The sequence below is a fragment of the Dipteris shenzhenensis genome, chromosome 3, assembly GCF_047967505.1.
Source record: "Dipteris shenzhenensis isolate YYH24624 ecotype China chromosome 3, Dip_SZ_1.0, whole genome shotgun sequence".
Lineage (NCBI taxonomy): Eukaryota > Viridiplantae > Streptophyta > Polypodiopsida > Gleicheniales > Dipteridaceae > Dipteris > Dipteris shenzhenensis.
Genome location: NC_141598.1, coordinates 16,016,750 through 16,037,016, shown reverse-complemented (window position 1 = coordinate 16,037,016; position 20,267 = coordinate 16,016,750). Strand labels below are relative to the sequence as shown.

Genomic DNA, 20,267 nt, shown 5'->3' with positions numbered 1-20,267 from the left:
TTTCAGTGGTTCTACACACTGTATTAGGTGCTCATTACGGTAGGTTTTTGCTACCTGCTTCTCTAAGTCTGCTTCTTTTCTTTGCCTACATTCGTACTCACTTGTCGGGGCAGCCATGTCTGTTCAGCTTGGGGTTTCCTTGCAGAAAGCCAGCTAGATTCAGGCTTCCACTCTCCCAGTGACAATCACCATGGCACCCAAGCGTATCCATCGTGAGTCACTATATGACAGTCATGAGGCTGCTCAGCACAAGCATGTGCCTACCACAATGGGTGCACCCACTGCTGGTCTAGAAGTTCCTACCACTCAGCCCCTCTCTCCTGCAGCTCGGGATGCACAGGCAGCGCAAGCACATTTCTTTGAGGCATTAACCTCCAAGCTCCACGATACACTTCTACAGTTGTGGCTGCAAATTAGTGAGCAGATCTCTCAGCAAGTTAGCTAGCAGCTCGGTCAAGTTGCCACATGCATTACCAGACAAGGGAAAGCAGCCTATGCCAGCATGGGGATCACTCAGACAACCAAGATGCATTCTCAGCCCCGCACGGAGGCTTCATGTCAGATGCTCGCCGTACAGCAGGTTTTTAGCCTTCTAGGCCATTTCATTTTGAGCAGCTCACACCCCAGCATGGGGATTATGTTGGCATTGATGAGGCATTCTTTTTGCCACATGTGAGGCCACCCTACAATTCGCACCTTTGCAGATGGAGCTATCTATTTGGGCCGACCCACTGTATGCATTTGTTAAGTGCTCCTTTCACCGCACCAGCCAACATGCTTGGAGTTGGTTTGGGTTTACGTGGCAGTCCATAGCAATGGGAGGGACGTCAATCTTCCTCTTAACCTCTAACATCTTAGTATGCAGTCCTTGCAGAGAGTTGCATTTGGCAGACACACATGCTCCCTTTGCTCCACCAGTGAGCACATACAGCCACAAGCATCCGGCGAATCAGACAGGTGCTTCAACATTTCAGCAGGGTGTTAGTGGTGGGCAGCAAGCCGCTATCGATGAGATGATTTCAGATGCTTTGCTTTCATACCGGGCCCTACCTGAAGACATCCGTGATGAGATGCCTTTCCACTAGCATGTGAACGTTAAGTGTGATGATCCTCGATCTTTTGAAGGCTAACCAAACAGGAATTATGCAACCAAGTATATCAAAGATAAGCTCACGGTGCATAAGTTTAAGGGTGATCCATGCACCCTCAATGAGCTTGAAGAGTGGCTCACGAAGCTGGAAGATTATCTTCTACCCTAAGCAGTATGACGACCACATGATTTTTGCATAGATGCATTTGTAGGATTATGCTCACACTTGGTGGTTGTACATGAGGGGAACACCTCAAAAGCCGACCACATGGGAGCAATTCAAAAAACTGATGGCCGCTACATTTGTATCCCCGCTGATACTAGAGCAGTACTTGGCCAAATTTTATAAACTATCTCAGCTAACGAGCACTGTTCATGAGTATTTGCAGAAATTCTAGAGACTTTTCCTTTTTGTGCATGACATTTCCGAGAGGGGAAAGTTGCTGTGTTTCGTTCATGGTTTGGACCCGGCTCTGGCCTCCAATGTGAGGGCTCACAACCCTCAAACCATTGATTCAAGCTGCCCATCTTGCGGAAGTCTTCGGGCCCAAGTATTCCAATAGGTACAAGAGTGCTACAAGCAGCCTACTGAGTGAGAAGAAACCCAAGATGCTTGACTGGCATCACAAGAAAGCTGCAACAGCACCATTTCCAAGGTTTCCCACAACATTGGGCAGCAAATTGTCGTATGCCAATCCCTATAGGCACCCGGGTGCAAAGCCAGATCCTCTTACTGACCTTTTGAAGAAGGATGCCTTTTTGTGATCAAAGGAAGCACAATTCAGTTTTTAATACCAAAAATTTGCCTTGACTCATGCACCTGTGTTGCTAGCCATATTTTCAGATTTGCAAGATCCCTCATGCCAAAGTCACCCTGACTGTAAATTGCATAATGGGTTATTGTGGTGCAAGGACTGAATTCACCTAGTGCTAGACTCACAATATAAGCAGCTGGTCTTGCAACAAATGCATTCCTATCCTATGGCTGGACATACAGGTGTCACCAAGACTTATGAGAGAGTCAGACTTTTGGGACGGCATGAAGCAAGATGTAGTCAAATACGTTCCTGAATGTTTGTCTTGCCAACAAAATAAAGTGGACAACAAACTACCAGCTGATCTATTGCAACAATTATCCATTCCACATAGCAATGGATTTCATCACAAGCTTGCCTTCTACAAAGAGGGGATGGGACAGCATTGATGTCGTGGTGGACAGATTAACAAAATAGGCCCATTTCATACCCCTACTAAGACCCTGTATTCAGCATCACAGGTTTCTTGACAATTCATTGATCATGTGTATAAGCACCATGGCTTTCCCCAAGAAATTGTCAGTGAAAGGGATGCAACATTCATTATCGCTTTTGGGCAATAATAATTTACAACAATGGGAGCTTAACTCACACATAGCTCTGCATACCATCCTGAGACAGATCGTCAGTCTGAAAGGGTGAACAAATGGGTAGAGGACTACCTGAGGAATGTAAGTCATGACACCTAATGCAACGCAGTGCAGCAGCTCCTGCGAATGCCCCCTCCCCTCCCGCTCCCGTCTACCCCCCCCTCGCGCTGCGCGGCCCCCTATCCCCTCCCCCTCCTCTTTCTCTGTCGCCTCCCGCCGTGCCCCTCCGTCCCCCTCTCTTCCCTCTCCGCCCGCCATCCCCCCCCCCTCTCCTCCCTTCTCTGCCCCTCCGTCCTCTCCCCGCCTCCCCCCCCTCGCATTGCGCTACCACCCCCCGCCCCCTCCTCCCCCTCCCCGCTGCTGCGCAATGCTGCCCCCTCCCCCTTCCCCTCCTTCCTCGCATCTCCTCCCCGCCCCCTCTCGGGCTGCGCTGCCACACCCCCTCCCTTTCCCTCCTCTTCTTCCCCGCCCTGCGCTGTGCTGCCCCCCCCCCTCCCTCCTCCTTCCTTCCCCCTCCGCCACTCACTCCCTCTCCACCACCTCTCCCCCCCCCCCGCTTCCCCGTACCTCTCCATCCCTCCCTCTTTCCTCCCCCGCCTCCGTACCACTTCCCCCTCCTTCGTCTCTGCCTTTTCCTTTTCATTCCCCCGCCTTTTGGAGCGTTCGTAGTTTGTCGGTGCGGTATGGCGGCCATGAGCCCGGAACCGGTGGCCCAGACGGACCCCCCCCTTCCATCAGCCTACCGCATAACACTAACAGAGCATCAGGTCTCCTTGGTGAAGCAGGCCGCCACGGACTTCTCCCAGACATCCGTTTATGGGAGAGTCATTGGCTACGCCCCTTCACGAGCAGACATCAGGGACTGGTTGCAGTCCACCCTCTACCTTGAGGACAGCCACATTGAGGAGGTTGCACTCATGGGACGTGGTATCTTCTGGCTCAAGCTCTCCTCAGCACAGGCTGCGAGCGATATGGTCAGACGATCCCCTACTTCTGTGGGTGGGAAGATCATCCTTATGGTCCCATGGTATAGGGGTTTCAGTGAGCGGACTTCGATGCCCGCTTCCGCATTCCTCGCCATCCAGTTACCCTCATTTTCCCAGGCCTCGCAACCGAGCTTCGCCTGATCATCAAGGACTTGGGGGCGCACTTTGGCTGACTCATGCAGGACACCTTCGTTGATGTGGCGGCAGCCCAAGGGGTGCCACGTGTCAAAGTGACAGTCCTAGATCCGTAGAGTATCCCCTCGGAGTTCGAGATTGAGACGGACTCAGGTGTGGTGACGCAGCGCATTATGGTCACTGGACGCCCAGATCAATGTCTGAGATGCCACGGCTTCGGGCACCAGGCACGCTCCTGCCCTCGCTTCACGAGGACAGAACCTCAAAAAGCCCCCATTCAGGCAACTCAGGATCCCCCCCGCCAAGCATCAACACCCCCTCCCGAAGGGGAAGGCTGGACTGAGGTCAAAAGAAAACGGAAAGGAAACAAAACAGGACCAAAAAAGCCTTCCCATCTACAGCAAGAGCCCCCTGTGGTCACCAATCAGCAGCAGCAGCCCGGTAAGGGGAAGGAGAAGGGGAAGGAGAAGATCAGCCAGCCTCCCCCTCATCCTTCATCCCGCCCCCCCTCCCCTCCCCCCTCCTCCTCGGTCCCCCCACCTCCCCCCCCTCCAGGATCCCCCCCAGCACCGTTGGTTTCAGCCCCCCTCTCTCCCTTGAGCATGATCCCGAGGGAACCCCCCCTCCGCCTGCGCCACCTGCGGCCCCGAAGCCAGCACAGACCTCCCCCGCCTCTATCCCTCCTGGCTCGACGGAGGGGAGAGGCCCTTCCCCGCAGATGGCCAGCACCACTCCAGCTTGTTCCACAGCCAGCACCCCTCTCTCTGGTTCAGACTCCTCATCCTCGTCCCCTCACCCAAGGGCTGCTCCTAGAGCTCTACCTTTGGAGTTTTACCGAGCAGGACCTTGGGATTATTTGGATGCAGCGGGTATTGGCTCCTTCCCTGCATGCCTTGACATCAGCATCTTCTTCCTCCGAAAGGGGGCGGAGGGTAAGGTGCCCGTCCTTGCCCCCCACGATGGTCCTAGCTATTCCTTCACTATCACCAGTGACGGGAATGAGCAATGGACGAATGAAAATGTTTGGGAGACGATTCGAGATCAGTCCCAGGAGCAGGTGCAGGACTGGATCGGTAGCAAAGCAGCGGAGCTTCTTCAGCAGTAGTGGAAGGAGGGTGACATTCGTCTGCGCTGGCGCCACAGAGCCAAACGGTTCCGCCTTTTGGTCATTATTCGACCGCCTCTGGAGTGGGTCTACGCGGAAGGGCTCCGCCCGTGGAGGACCTCAGAGGTAGCGGGCTTCTACAGTATTTCCCGGGCAGAGGCGTCGAGTTGGTTAGAGAGAGCTTACCACCATGGGACGAAGGGCAGCTTCTCCCCTCTGTTGAAGGCTTTAGAGGATGGCTCCGATGATCCGGCCTCTCCTTCGAAACCCTCACAGAAGCGCCTTCGTCTGCACACTGGACACCCTCCGACCACCTCGACATCGACCGCAAGCAGACAGCTGTTTGTGGCCCATCTCCCCTCTTCATGAGTATACGCATTATCTCTTGGAACGTCAATGGGTTCCACTCATCAGGAACCCATGGCCCCAGGAAAATGGTGCTCAGACAGGAGCTCCAGCCAACCTTGGTGGGAAGGGTAGATGTGCTCCTATTGCAGGAACACAAGCTTTCGGCTCCTCAGACCAGTAATTGTGGGAAGGTCCTCACAGGACGCTCCCACACCTACTGGGAACCTTCGATTAGCGAGCAGGGGAGGAGCAGGGGTGTCTGTACCTCCATCGACACTTCTCTAGTTCAGCATGTGTGTGGTTTTGGCACCCTGATCCCAGGACAAGCGCTTTGGGTGGGCTTGAATATTGAGGGATCCCGCATCGGCATCCTCAATATCTATGCCCCGACCGACCTCAAACAGAGAGCCGCTTTTTGGAGCTCTTTGACAGACTTATTGCCAGAGATGGATTCTTGGATTGTAGGAGGGGACTTCAATAACCTTGAGACCTTAGAGGATCAGCAAGGACAGGGCCCAGAGTTCCTCGGTATAGCTCAGGCGGAGCAGGCAGATTGGGACTCCTTCTTGTTCGCTGTGGGAGGTCAGGACAGCTGGAGGGAGCCTTCCTTTTGCAGATGGACAGCGGGTCTGGACTTCTCTTGGGGTTACAGGAGGGAGGGAGGCAGACTTCTGGAGCGGTTGGACCGTTTCTATGTCAGCGATTGGGCGCTAGGCAGAGGTGGAGAGTCAGGAGTGGTTCCAAGGACGACCCTCTCTGACCATGCCCCAGTCATCCTAGTCCTGGACTCAGCCTCTCACTCCTTACCTCCACACTCATGCCGGATCCCAAACTCCATCTACTCCAGAGCAGCGGTTCGCAGCAGGATAGTGGACCTGTGGGAGCAAGATTGGGACCCCATGGGGGATATTGCAACACAGGTAGCTCAGGCTCTTGCCGAGTCTAGTCTCATCTGTCAACAGGAGGCGATTCAGGTCAGGCAGCAGTGGTGGGTGAAGGAGAGGGGTCTCATACGAGATCTCGCCTTGATACAGCGGATGCAGCAGTCTTCTCCAGGCTCTTAGGAGCTCAAACGGCAGGAGGTTAGAGCCCGAGCCATGCTAGAGGAGATCACCCAGCGATGCTCAGAGTTCTTGTTTCATGCTTCCAAGTCCTTCTGGGCTAGGAAAGGCGACAGGATGTGCAGAGAGTTCTTCAGGACTCATGGCCAGAGGTCAGCAAGGGACAGCTTCGATCTCTTAGAGCGCAGGATGGTAGTGTCAGGACAGATCCAGACGAGGTCCGAGACTTGGCGACAGATTTCTACAGATCCCTGTTCCAGCAGGAGCCCCCAAACCCTCGTGCCCGCCGTTGCAGGGAGGAGGTGTGGAGGTATACACCGTCGCTCGTGCAGCCTAGCATGAGTGATTCCCTTCCCGCCCCTTTAACCGTGGCAGAGATGCAGGATGCGGTGAGCGCTATTGATGGGCAGAAATGTCCAGGTGAGGATGGGCTCTCTAGAGCTTTCTTCACCACCTTCTGGGAGCAGGTCCACCAGCCCTTGCTCGTAGCCTTCCAACATATCTTCTCCAGCGGACACATGCCAGAGAGCCTTGCGACACGCTTGATTTGCCTCATCCCCAAAGGGGGGGACCGTCAGGAGATCAAGCAGTGGCGCCCTATCACCCTCCTCCCGACTGCCTACAAAATCCTCGCCAAGATGATCAGTAGCCGCATCCGCCCCCTGCTACATGACTTGATCCATGACACCCGGACTGGTTTTGTCCAAAACATTTTCACATTCTCAGAGGCGACAGAGTGGGCCCAGCACAGTGGCCAGCACCTTGTCATACTCCTCCTTGACTTTGAGAAGGCGTACGACAGGGTAGACTCGTCCTTCTTGGAAGGTACACTCTCTCGGTTCGGTTTCCCGAACGAGTGGATCAGAGGTATTGCTAGCCTCTACAGGTCGGCCTCCAGCCGTGTTATCACCAGCAGCAGGATGGGGGAGAGATTCACCCTCGAGCGCTCGGTGCGTCAGGGCTGCCCGCTTGCGTCCTACCTCTTTCTATTTTTTGTGGAGGCCATGACTCACTTCCTACGAGCCCGTACCACTGGTCTTCGAGGGATGCGCCTCCCTATTCCGGACGATGCAGAACTTCTGGACTCCGAGTATGCAGACGACACAGCCCTGTATGTGCAGGATGATATCGAGTCACTGGAGCAAGTGCGACTGTCCTTAGAGGTTTTCTGACTAGCCGCTGGGGCGAAAATCAACTGGCATAAGTCAGTTGGTTTTCTTATGGATCCGGGAGCCAGCTCACAGTGGGGTATTTTCCTAGGGTTTCGCTGGATTCCTAGAGGACAGACGACACGTTACCTGGGATTCCAGGTGGGCCTGGATGTAAGAAATCCTAGATTTACTATATTTAGAAATGTGCTAAGGAACAGAAAGGAGACTGAGATACCAGAGAACAAGGAATAATTGTATTGCTTGAATATCTGTAGGGTAGATGTTGTGTCATCCATACAATTGGGCCTCTCTTATATAGAAAGTGAAGAGTCACACATGAAAAGGTGTGTACTCCAAAGGGTATGTGCATGAAGAGGTGTGTACCCCTTGTGAAGGGTGTAACCCTTGATGAGAGGGTACATTACAATAGGAATGTCTCTTCAATAGGATGTCTCTTGTGAAGGGTTGTGCCTCATTAGGAAGTGTCTCGTCGAAAGGGCAAGTGTCCCATCGAAAGGGCATACCCTTCCACAAGTGTCCATTCATCAAACCATCCATAAGTCTAGAAATAGAGAAAGGAATACGTCACAGATCGTGACATCCCCTCCCACTCAAAAGAAGACCCTGGTGGAGATAATGAACTGATGTAGAAAATATCATGGTAGATTCTGAAGGATGCGTCAATTTTACGAGCAAAAACCTATGAGCAGGTTTATCCGAGCGTGTTTTTCAAGAGATTTTTAAAAATGTTTTTCTTTAGGAAACATGGTTTTTACACTTTTATTTTCACTAGAACTAGATCCCTTTATCATAAAAATATACAGACTAGTCACTCATTCATTTTTACACAACATAATTTTCTTATTTAGAGACATCCCTTTGTACCCCTGTTATTACCTTAAAAAAGTGTTGATTCCTTTAAGAAACATTCCTCATAATCACTCTCAATGTAATAATACTATGCATATATAATTACTTATTAACACATTTATATCATATGGCAATATCTTTTTAGTGTTTTTATAGCATATTTATGGACATGTTTCTAAAGAAGTTTAAATTACTATAAATAAGTATTAACTTAGGCTTATATATCACTCTCATAAAATACATGTAATATTTAATACTATATATGAAAGATTTTCCAAAATATAACTTCATAGATGTGCTCAAATGGGGTGTTCCGATCAATTTGAGTGGTTGAATGACTATATTTGGACATTGGATATGAAAGTTATGTCACTTTTAAAAGTGCTGTCCAAGGTAGTTTCGCCAGCGAAACTACCTTGGGAGACTTGCTTCAAAGGGGTTTCGCTGGCGAAACTACCTGGATGGCTTGCTTCAATGAGTTTTCTTTGAAGAAACTCTTTCATGAAGATAGGTTGAGAGAGGGTTTTCAATGTCACCCCCTATTAAGTAAAAGTTGTAAGAAGGATCATAAGGGAATTTTCATAGAGAAGTCTACTCTACATGTGGGTTTCTTCAAAAGCCATCCCATTATGCTCTCACCATTCCTACAGATTCACCTAAAGATTTTTGTATAAAATAGGCATTGCTATAATACTTTGCATATTTCTAAGTGAAACTATGTTTTCTTCTGATCGATTTTTGCCATATTTATGCATAGTTGGAAGCTTTTTTTTTCCTTCGCTCGGACGCTCGGAAGATTTCGCTCAGAAAATGCTCGTCCCCGATTCTGAAAATACTGCTGTAAAAGGTCAGGGTACTGCTGTAAGTCTTCATCAGACTACCAAGTAGCGTCGGAGTCGTCCAGATCTCGCCATAGAACAAGGAATTCTGTGATAAGTCGATGTCGAGTCTCACGATGTCGATGGTCCAGAATACGCTCAGGAATAAGGAGAACATAATCGTCTTCGATTTCTGGAACATAATCACCTACAGGAGGAACTGCTTCATCGCCTGGAATGTATGTCTTTAGCCAAGAAATATGAAATGTTGGATGGATTTTACCCCATGATGGTGGTAATTCCAATTTGTAACTTAAAGGTGAATTTTTCTTGACGATCCGGAAAGGTCCATAGTATCTGGGTCGCAACTTAGGAAACACAGACTTAACCGTCTTATAGCGATGTGGGGCTACAAATAAGAGCACCATGTCACCAGTGTTAAATTCCAGGTGACGTCTATAATTGTTGGCAGACTATTGATACCGCTCTTGCGCTTTTCGCATGGTAACACTCAGATTATGGTAATTGTTGATCGCTTGTCCAAAATGGCACACTTTGTTGCTTGCAAAAGCAGTGCACAGGCTTCGGACATAGCCAAACTCTTCATACAACACATCTTCCGACACCATGGATTGCCCAAGAATATCATATCCGACAGAGATCCTAAGTTTACCAGTCACTTTTGGATTTCACTATTCGAATCTTTGGGTACAACTCTATTGTTCAGTTCATCTTACCACCCAGAATCAGATGACCAGACTGAAAGAGTCAACCAAGTTCTGGAAGAAATGCTTCGACATTATGTTCAGTCACGCCTAGCAGCTTGGGAAGAGTATCTACCACTCCTTGAATTTGCTTATAATAACTCTTTCCATAGCGCCATCAGCATGACTCCATTCCCAGCAGCTTATGGACACACTCCGCTTGTACCAACGAATTTTGTACTTCAACATCGAGTGGCCCTAGCTGATCAACTGGTTCAAGAAATGCAAGACATTCTACTGCAAGTCAGGGATATAAGTGGCGTGCATTTGCTGAATTTTGCTACAATAACACTAAGCATCTCTTTATTGGCATGAGCCCATTTGAGGCAATGTATGAGTGCACAGTGGAAACGAATTCCTCAGTTGTAGACTTGGTTGTAAGAAATCAACAAGCACAAAATGACTTGGAGAGGATGGAAGCTCTTCTATAGTTGGCTAAAAAGAATATGCAAGATGCCCAAGCCAAGCAGAAAAAATATGTGGATGAATGTAGGAGATGGTTTTCAAGAAAGGGGATTATGTGCATTTACATCTCCACAAAAATCGTTATGCTTCATTGAAGGTTAATATCAACACAAAGCTGGCTCATCGGTATTATGGCCCTTACAGGATCATCCGCAAGATTGGGGAGGTAGCATATCAACTAGAGCTACCAAGCACCTCCAAGATTCACAATGTGTTTCATGTATCCTTGCTGAAACCACATGTAGGCCAGCATGTCCACATACTCCAAGAGCTGCCTATGGATGAGAAGGGTCATATCCTTTATGTCCCCAAGTGCATTGTGGGTTTCATAGATAGAGTACTCCGCAACAGGGTATACATTGAGTACCTCATCAGCCTGGAAAGGACTTCCAGAGGACAAACAATCATGGCAGCCAAAGAGCATGTCCAAGAGTAACCTTATCTGTTGCCAGGCTGATCAGCATCACTTTGTTGTCTCAGCACCTTGGTGTGACAGCAGGAACATGTAATCTTGAGGGAAATTTTCTATGGGAAGGGATGGCTGTAATGAAGGAGGGGAAAGTGCTACTTTAGTAGTCCTCTAGCTAGAGCTAATGGCAAATGTGGAGGGACTATATAAGTCCCCTCTATCTTTTGCCAGGCTGATCAGCATCACTTTGTCGTCTCATTGGTGTGACAGCCGGAACATGTAATTTTTTAGCGCAAAATTCTATGACAAGGGATGGCTGTAATGAAGGAGGGGAAACTGCTACTTTAGTAGTGCTCTAGCTACAGCTAGTGGCAAATGTGGAGGAACTATATAAGTCCCCATCCACCACTCATTGTACACTTTTGATGTGATATCTAATCCTATCTACTCTCCCTCCTCCTTCCTCCTACTTGCAGCCTACTCTCTCTCTCTCTCTCTCTCTCTCTCTCTCTCTCTTCCCTTTCCACCTGTTCCTCTCTCTCTCCGACCCCTTCTGCTTCCTTCTTCGCCCTCATTCCCTCTCCCTTCCACTCTTCTGTACTCCTTTCTCTAATCTGCCCCTACCCCTTTTCTACATCAGACATGAGGTTGGCCTCCGACAATAGTTAACAGCCCTACAGATGGAAGAGTAGAAGGGGCCACAGATGCTTGGATTCAAAAGCACCTTGCAGAGCAAGGGCTCATTAGGAGGTTCTTTTGGATCAGACAGCAGAGTAAGCCTTTCATGCACAAGAGTCATTTTGGACTCCAATGGGAGGAAGAGTAAATAAAGACTTCTTCTCTACTCTTGGCCCATGGTAGAGAGAGTGTTTCTCAGCTTATTGACTCTGACGGGGTTTTACAAACAGATACTAATGCCGTCCTACGCATAGCTACTGATTTTAAGCCTCCCTTGTTTTCGCAATCTTTCAGAGATGATGCCAATCTCAAATTTAGGACTGCATTTCTTGCCCTTCACAACTGAGCTCAGATGAGTTAACAGCCTCCTTTATCATTGCTTTTGGAGACATGATTGGGGACCCTGCTACCTCAGCCTTGCAGGACATTTGGACTCTTGTGCTATGCTTACAAGGGGTCTCATTCATCGTACCCCAAAGGGAAGTTGCAAAAATTTGGTTTCCCAATGAGGCTAGTCACTATTTTTGGGCACCTTTTATAACATCTTGGCCAAAGCTATCAATTTGTGTTGGAATTCCATTCTTCTAAATCTTATTTATGATACGCAAGCGGGCTTTGAGCATGGCCAAAGCATTTTTTTATATATCTTTTCATTTTGGGAGGCTTCAAGATTGGGCTATGCAGAGTGGCCCGAGGTTAACCATTCAGAACTTGGATTTCGACAAAGCTTCTAATAGAGCAGATTGGGGTTTCTTGGAGGGTACTCTTCCACGTTTTGGATTTTCAGATACTTGGATCAGAGTGGTCTCTTCTTTGCACAGATTGGCCCACAGCGAGGTGCTTATCAAAGGGGACAGGAGAGAGAGATTTTGGATTTCTAGATCAATCCGACAGCGATGCCCTCTTGCCCCTTTCCTATATTTGTTTGTGGTTGAAGCAATAAGCATCTTTTTGAGATCCCACACTGACATTATTGGGCTGAGACTTCCCTTGAGACATTATTGGCTGAGACTTCCCTTGAGATATGATGAGGAGAGAGCTTGCCAATGACAATGCTGTTCTTTTGGATGCCACTTCTTTCAGAGCAGCCTTGGATTTATTTTGTTCTGCAGCAAGTGCACATATCAATTGGATTATATCCAACAGCTTTTGAATCGCGATGAGGAACTCCAGATTGAGGGTCTGATTTCAGTTTTACTTGGATTCAGAGGGGTGTCTTTGTTACATACTTAGGCTCCCAATTGGCATGGGTATATCTCCGTCGTAGCAGTTTGCTCCTGTGTTGAAGAGTACTAGGAGAAACTCTTCTTTTGGAGTTGTGCCATACTTGACCTCGCTTTTAGAGTGGTTGTTGTTAACCACCTACTGCTAGCCATGGCTTGGTTTATTTGCTCTTATTGGTGCCGCTCTAGGGAAAGCATCACTCGGCTCAAAAGGCCTATAAGGACCTTCTTATGGAGTGGGCTAGATGGTTTGTTAGGCACCACAGCCAAGGTGGCTTGGGAACTTTGGTTCTCACCACACGGGAGGGGGGCCTCGATATCATTGATCCAGACTTGCAATGCAGGCTTGCTTTGCAAGGTTGTGGTCAGGGGGCTCAGGGGGCTTTTGCTAGGATAGGAACCTTGGAAACATATCTTCATTCATTGCATATAGTCCTGCTCTCCTTCCACGAGTGGGAATTGGATGGATAGTAGCACATGGATTTTTACTTCAGCTCATCTTAGGGTTCCTTCCTCCCCTCTTATGGCTGCCATCCTAAAAGCTTGGGACAGCTAGTCCTCTTCAAAGAGTCCCCCCCTCTTCTATGGAAGAAATTGATAGGCAGCCTATCATGTGCAAAGACAGCATAGTTGATGAGCATGGCAGACCTCTTGGTACTTCTTTTTATATGCAGTGGTCTAAACAAAAGAAGGGTCCCACTTCCTCTGTGGGTTCTTAGAATGATTTCAAAAACCTTTCGAAGGCTCGCAAATTTCAACTACTGAGTCACCTCAGAGAAAGTGAAAGGAGAAGTCAGCAGATTGATACACCATACCCTTGAATTGGGTTGTTGCAAATGACAGGCCTCACCATTGCTCTACCTAGCTTGGGGCTTTTACGAGGTCCAGTATTCCACATCAGGTCATAGGATTGAAACAAGGTTCGGATGGAGATACCTTCGTTTTGAAATCACTCTCAGAGCAGGTTGTCCAAGTCTAGGGATGAGGATATCCTTATGGACATTGCTTTTGATCCTATCAAGGTTCTGGGTCATGTAGCGCAATGTTTCTTCACCTCACGTTGGTATCTAGATCCTAACACGAATCACATTTGGCTCTATGGAGTGTCCCCATAAAGTATTTGCAGTGGAACCCACGAGAGTGGGAGTGGACAAACGTAGGGAACCGAGAGAAGAGCCTCTCCATTTGCAACACAATTAGTAATGGTCGGAGATTTCCACTCAGTCTCAAGAGCTGGAAGCCCACCAAAGCTCCTCACTGGGAGATTTTTCAGATTTCTACTCACTTGCAAAAACCTTTTGGATGAGACTCTTGAAATCCCTCGTAAAAGCTTGGGCCTTTTACGAGATCCTGTATTTCATGTCTGGTCATAGGATTGCAACAAGGTTCAGACGAAGATGCCTTGGTTTTGAAACTCACTCTGAGGGCAGGTTGTCCAAGTCTAGGGATGAGGATATCCTTATGGACATTGCTTTTGATCCTATCAAGGTTCTAGGTCATGTAGAGCAGTGTTTCTTGACTTCAGGTTGGTATCTAGATCCTAACACGAATCACATTTGGCTCTATGGAGGTGTGTCCACAAAGTATTTGCAATGAAACCCACGGGAGTAGGAGTGGACTGATGCAGGGAACCAAGAGAAGAGCCTCTCCGTCTGCTACACAATTAGTAATGCTCGGAGATTTCCAATCAGTCTCAAGAGCTAGAAGCCCACCAAAGCTCCTCACTGGGAGAATTTTCAGATTTCTACTCACTTGCAGAAAACCTTTTGGATGAGACTCTCGAAATCCCTTTGGAATAAAAATTCACTCTTTTCTTTTGGCTTTCTATTCACAGAGCGATTGCGATGAACCAGTGGAGGTCCAAGTTTGTACTTGCCCTCGTTGCCTTTGTACTAAGGAGTCCATTCAGCATTGTCTGCAAGATTGTAGACAGACGAGATTTATCTGGAAGGGGATTGCTAGTCTTTTAAGCACTTTTGTTCCTTTCGAAACCCTTCTTCATGACCTGGGGTTCAATGGCTTGGCTCTCTCTTTTGGGGCTGCAGGTCTTTTATGAGAGGCATGACTCTTCTTGGGGTCTTTCGGTTCGATGACATGTAGTTGAGTCGTTCCCCACTTTCATTACAGGGCCACACATGCCTCGATGGATACTTTTTGGGAGATTCTGGCAAGCATTTCAGCATGGCATATTTGAACATCCACATGGACAGAGGCTTTGTATGGCTCTCAGATCCACCCTTCACACACATCGGCTAGTATTTGGACAGGTATCGTACACGCTTTCATGGCCATTTGGGTGAGCATGCAGCAGTCTTCCCAGGCAGCTTCCGCCAAGAGGACTATTTTTCTCAAGGAGTGCAGTAGCTCCATGTTTTTCTCGGAGTCCACAGCAAGGTTGAGGTGACACTTTCAGACTCAACTTTCGTGCTTTTCTATCTGTCTCAAATAAGCATATTATTTGTCCACTTAGGGTGTATTGTTCTCATATTTGCCCACTTAGGGTGTTTTGTTCTCATGCCTCCATGATGTATTTTCGGCATAAGCTTTGCTCTTGGGGTATATTTCATACTTAATAGAAGTCTTATCATTGACAAAAAAAGGTATTCTCCTCTCTTTCCTTTTGACTAAACATGCTTTTTCCAGCCTAAACATATTCCAAGAAAGGCATGCACTCCAAATTGTTGCAATTTTGGGATCAACATTTTCTGATTTAAAATTTTTCAGAAGAAAAGGGCAAGATGTAAGAAATAAGAGCTGTACAAATCTAGCCACAGCCCCAAAACTACCATCAAATCAGGCTTTGGAAGTTCATATTGTTCTTCGCATTCAAGTATTTAGAGCATGCAGTGGGGCTACTACACAGTACTAATAGGCTCCTAAATTATTCTCAGTATACCTACCTAATTAGGCTGTAAGCTCAACAACAGTAGGGCCCATGATGTAAGAAATAAGAGCTGTACAAATCTAGCCACAGCCCCAAAACTACCATAAATCAGGCTTTGGAAGTTCATATTGTTCTTCGCATTCAAGTATTTAGAGCATGCAGTGGGGCTACTACACAGTACTAATAGGCTCCTAAATTATTCTCAGTATACCTACCTAATTAGGCTGTAAGCTCAACAACAGTAGGGCCCATGAAGCACTACACTGAATTCATATATTATAAACGTGTCCCTGATTCGGGAAAGGCTAAACCTAACTGAGTAATCGTTCCCTCCCCTTTATGTCTATTGTTATCAGTACTGTCATAAAAGTGATAATGTATCACTCAAAATCAGAACGGATTTTACAGATGTCATAGTGAAAATTACTTAACCTCGGGTTTTGGCAACTATTTTATAAAATTTACAATTCTCAAGAGACCTCTGGTTATTAAATCATAGGCAAAATGCTTTCCGATAGTTCAGGTAAAGCAGTAGTATAACTTCATTGTTACCTGAAGGGTTTTCACAACACTTCTCACCGATTCATATACATTGTTGCATCTATTTTTAAAAATCATGATATTCATGTGTAAGAAACTCTAAGTTATAGGACCTAGACTTTACCTATTGTACAATAAGAGATATTAAACGTTGAGCTTGACAGCCTCTTCCTTATAGTTAAAAGTAGATAAAAACTACATGCACCATGCTCTTCATGCCATAACCACATCAGGAAAAATTGTTGTCCACAAGCTACTGATACTCAATCAATCCAATTAAGGCTTTTCATGTTTAGTACTAACCTTCTTTTCGTAGCCAAAGATGTTCGAGTAGAAACATACATAATGCTCAAACAAATACATGTGACCCTGCATGTTGCAACTACTGAAATTAAAACATTCATCTTTATCACCACTCCACAAATTCCAGATTTTGATACCACATAAGCAGAACAAGCTCTAACATATCAAACCATACCTGGAGGAGGATTTTCTTTTGTAGTGCACAATTGAAATCCTGAATAAGTACCTGTCAATGGGCATTGATTACTTTTAAAATTAGGCTTACTGGCTTGTGCTTTAAAGATCAATGAAGACTTGGCTTCATTTAAACACTTCATCTCTACAGACGTACATTTTAAAAACTGCAGAAAAAAGACAATCAAAAGAAAGTTCTGTGAAAACATGGGGGGGGCAGTCTCATCATCCATCAGGTAGATGATTACCTCCTTGTGGCCATGGGCTTGCCACAAAGCTTCAGGCAAGAATCCGTCTTATAATTATATCAATTGATTAGTATAGCAATAATGAACAAGAGCAAGGTGAATAAGACACAGTTTCTCTGCTAGTTTAAGACAGAGATGCACATTTACAGAGTTATTTATGTGTGTGTGGGTGTGTTTTGTGTGTGTGTGTGTGTGTGTGTGTGGTGTGTTTGTGTAAGTTGCAATTACTGTGTGTGTGTGTGTGTGTGTGTGTGTGTGTGTGTGTGTGTGTGTCCAGTGTGTGTGTGTGAGGTGGGATCGAGTGTGTGTGAGGTGTGAGGTCGACGGAGAGAGACAGGCAGGTCGACGGTGAGAGAGCGACGGAGAGTGCAGGCACCCGACCCCCTTAGGTCTTCTCCTCCCGTCCGTACGTCCGTACGATCGCCGTACGGACGCTCCTGCTGTGCAGGACTGTAAGCCTCGTCGTCCCTCCGTTACGTTGCTACCTTCTCCATCCGCCTTTCCGTACGACGTGACATCGTCAGGGTTTCCAGCTTTTCTGTACCTCCCCGCCTCCTTTCGTACAATCTTGTACATCTTTGTCAGCCTTTCTTTTCGCAGTTGTACGATCCTCCGTACAGAATCCCGTACAACTTTTCCGTACAGTTTCTTTCCGTACGTTGCTCTTCGTGGGGTTTTTCCGTACAGTGTTCTCCGTACAGTTTTTTGTACAGCCTACCTGCATAGGCCTTCCGTACAGCTTCCCCGTACTTTTCTGCACCTTCTCCTGGTGCTTTGTCTTTTCTCCATTTCTTGTTTGCTTTGCCATCCCTCAACCATGGCTTCAGGTTCTGATGTCTGTACATATGCTAGAAAAGATAGACCTGCAGATGCAAAGCGTCGTCCTTCTCTACCTGCATCTCAGGATGATGAGCTCACTTTGCAAGCTCAATATGTGTTTGATACACTCAAGGATGACTTTCAGCAGTCACGACAAGAATGGGGCAAACCAGTTCCTGAGGTCACTTACAAATTGAAATTGCCCTCCCTTGTGAATCCTCTCAGGAAGCTATCTCAAACTGCGGTCATTATTTTCTTTCCAGGAAGAATTCCAGCTGCCAGTGATGTTGCGCAATGGATCAAGTCTATTCTTGGAGGATGCTTTGTAGAGGGTGTATATTTTGCCTCCAGAGGCTTTTATGAGGTGCATTTATCTGATGCTTTGTGCAAGCAAAAGCTCCTTGAGCTTTCTCCCCTCTTTTATGGGAAGCAGATGGTACATGCTATGCCTTGGTCCCCAAATAAGGATTACCAAAGTCTTATACGCCATCATTGTCCTGTATGGGTGGAGGTTGTTAACTTCCCGGACTATATGCATGAAGAATTGCCTGGTCTGGCTGCTTCTTTGGGACAGGTCATTTGCCCTCCACACCCCATGGGAAATCGTAACAGATTCTGCATCCTCTGGGACACTGACATACCCACTCCTCCTTCCATTGCAGTGGAAGTTGAGGGTGTGCAATTGGGGAAAAAGTTTTTTGACTTGAAATGGGGTGTATTTGCAGGCGCTTGCTTTGCCTGCCATAAGTTTGGGCATCTAGCCTCTGAATGCCCAATAGTTTTGCATCAACCCCCTCCTAATGCCTTGCCACCTCAGACAAGGGAAAAGAATGAGAATTTGCAAGTCAAGCCAGCAACCCGAAATGGAGCAAAGAATGCTAAACCGGTTAATCAGGTGCAATCACTTGTTGGAAAAGGGAAAGAAAAAGAAAAGGAGAAGATGAAGGAATCTGTGGGGACAGATCGGGATGGTTTTCAACAGCCAAAGAAGGTGATTGTATTGAAGCCACGCCCCCTTCAATCTCGGCAATGGGATGCTTCTTCTCCCTTACCAGGACAGGCTTCTACTTCAGCTCCTGTCCTTCAAAATTGGGTGGGGGTTTTGAAGAAGGGTATCCCCATATGTGATTCTGAAGAAGGGGAAAATGCCATATCTTTCATGGATCATGAAAGCCTGCAACCCATGCAGGCAGAGGCATTGCCTCTTTGAAGATCTTGTTTCATACTTATACTTCATTGTATATATCTCTTTCATGCATCAAACACTCAAATGTTTTACATACAATGTACAGAGCCTCTGCAATGTCTCAAAGTGGAGGCTTTTCTGGAATTATGTACATAAAATGCAGCCAGATATTGTTTGTTTGCAAGAGCATAATCAACACTCTAAGGCTGGTCATCATGATCACTTTGGTGGCTATGATATATATTATGCCGGTACCACAACCTACTCAGGGGTATGCATAATGGCCAGACATGAGCTGGACCCTCAGTTAGCATTCAATGACAGCAATGGCCGATGGATAGTCATACAATGTAATGTCAATGGAGACATTATTGAGTTTGCATCAGTCTATGCCTCCCAGACTTCTGCCATGAGGGCCTCTCTATGGGAATCTTTAAGCAAATATCCATGGAGATCTAATGCATTTATCTGTGGAGATTTTAACAATTCTCCTCTGCTGAGAGATAATACCACTTCACGATCTCATATGCTTTCATCGGAAAGACAGAAATGGGATAGCATGCTTCTCTCCGTGCAGGCTGAAGATTTATGGCTTCTTCTACAAGGGTCAGTGCCCGGATATACTTTCCATCATAATGCATTTACCACATACTGGGCAAGGCTTGACAGATGGTATCTGTTCTTTCCACAACAATATGCAGATTTCAGCCTTCATCTCCTCATTGATTTCTCATTGGGATTGTCAGATCATGCCCCATTATGGTTAAATCTGCAATTTGGTATGCCACTGGATGATTTGCCGATTCTCTCCAGCAGATTACTGCATGTTAATCAGGCTTATTTTCGACATCAATATTTCCAGCAAATGATCAGAGTTGCAATTCATCCCTTGCTTTTGCATGCTCAGGAGGACATGATTTATGCCTGGGACAGCTTTGTCTCTCATATACAGAATGTTATTAGGGACTATGGAAAATGGCACATGGCTACATGGAGGAATGAGGTCAAATGGGCAAAAAGGACAGTACAACAGCTGACTGAATTTTCACATTTAAGGCCTCTTTCTGAATCAGAAAATGATTCCCTCTCACAAGCCCGGATTAAACTGACTGACAATGATCAGCGGAAATTGCACAAATGGCAGATTAGAGCACGAATGAAACCCCTCATGGATAAGGGCTGCTCATCAAAAGCCTTCTTCAAGGGCCTGCATGCCACTCGAAAGAAAAACTCATGTCTAAGGGTCAGGAAACTAGATGGATCTTGGACGCACTCTTTCTCTGATCTCCAAGATGAATGCCAGAATTACTTCCAGACACTGTTCTCTACCCCTGGATCCCCATCAAATCAAATGACTGATGCAAGGACTGAAATTCTTCAATATGTTTCTGGGATAGTGAAAATGGATGATGCTCTATTACTTGACAGACCTTTTACTGACACGGAACTTGAAAATGCTTTGTCCCATCTCGGCAAATACAAGTCCCCTGGCTGGGACGGTCTTACGGTGGAATTTTATATTTCTTTTTGGGATGATTTGAAAGATGTTCTCTTACAAATGATCAATGTTGCCTGGCAACAAAATCAATTGCCGCACTTCTGGAA

General features: G+C 46.8%; 1 protein-coding gene across 3 annotated transcripts in view; it reads right to left on the bottom strand.

The window, feature by feature from the left end:
- VAD1 (GRAM domain family protein) overlaps positions 1-20,267 on the bottom strand; it is a 107,571-nt gene that overhangs the window by 71,242 nt on the left and 16,062 nt on the right. For all 3 annotated transcript variants that reach the window (XM_087398907.1, XM_087398914.1, XM_087398921.1), the window contains exons 4-5: positions 16,411-16,461; positions 16,236-16,301 (exon numbers count right to left, since the gene is read on the bottom strand). In XM_087398907.1, coding sequence (XP_087255033.1) covers positions 16,236-16,301; positions 16,411-16,461 — 117 coding nt within the window. The remainder of the gene's footprint in view (positions 1-16,235; positions 16,302-16,410; positions 16,462-20,267) is intronic.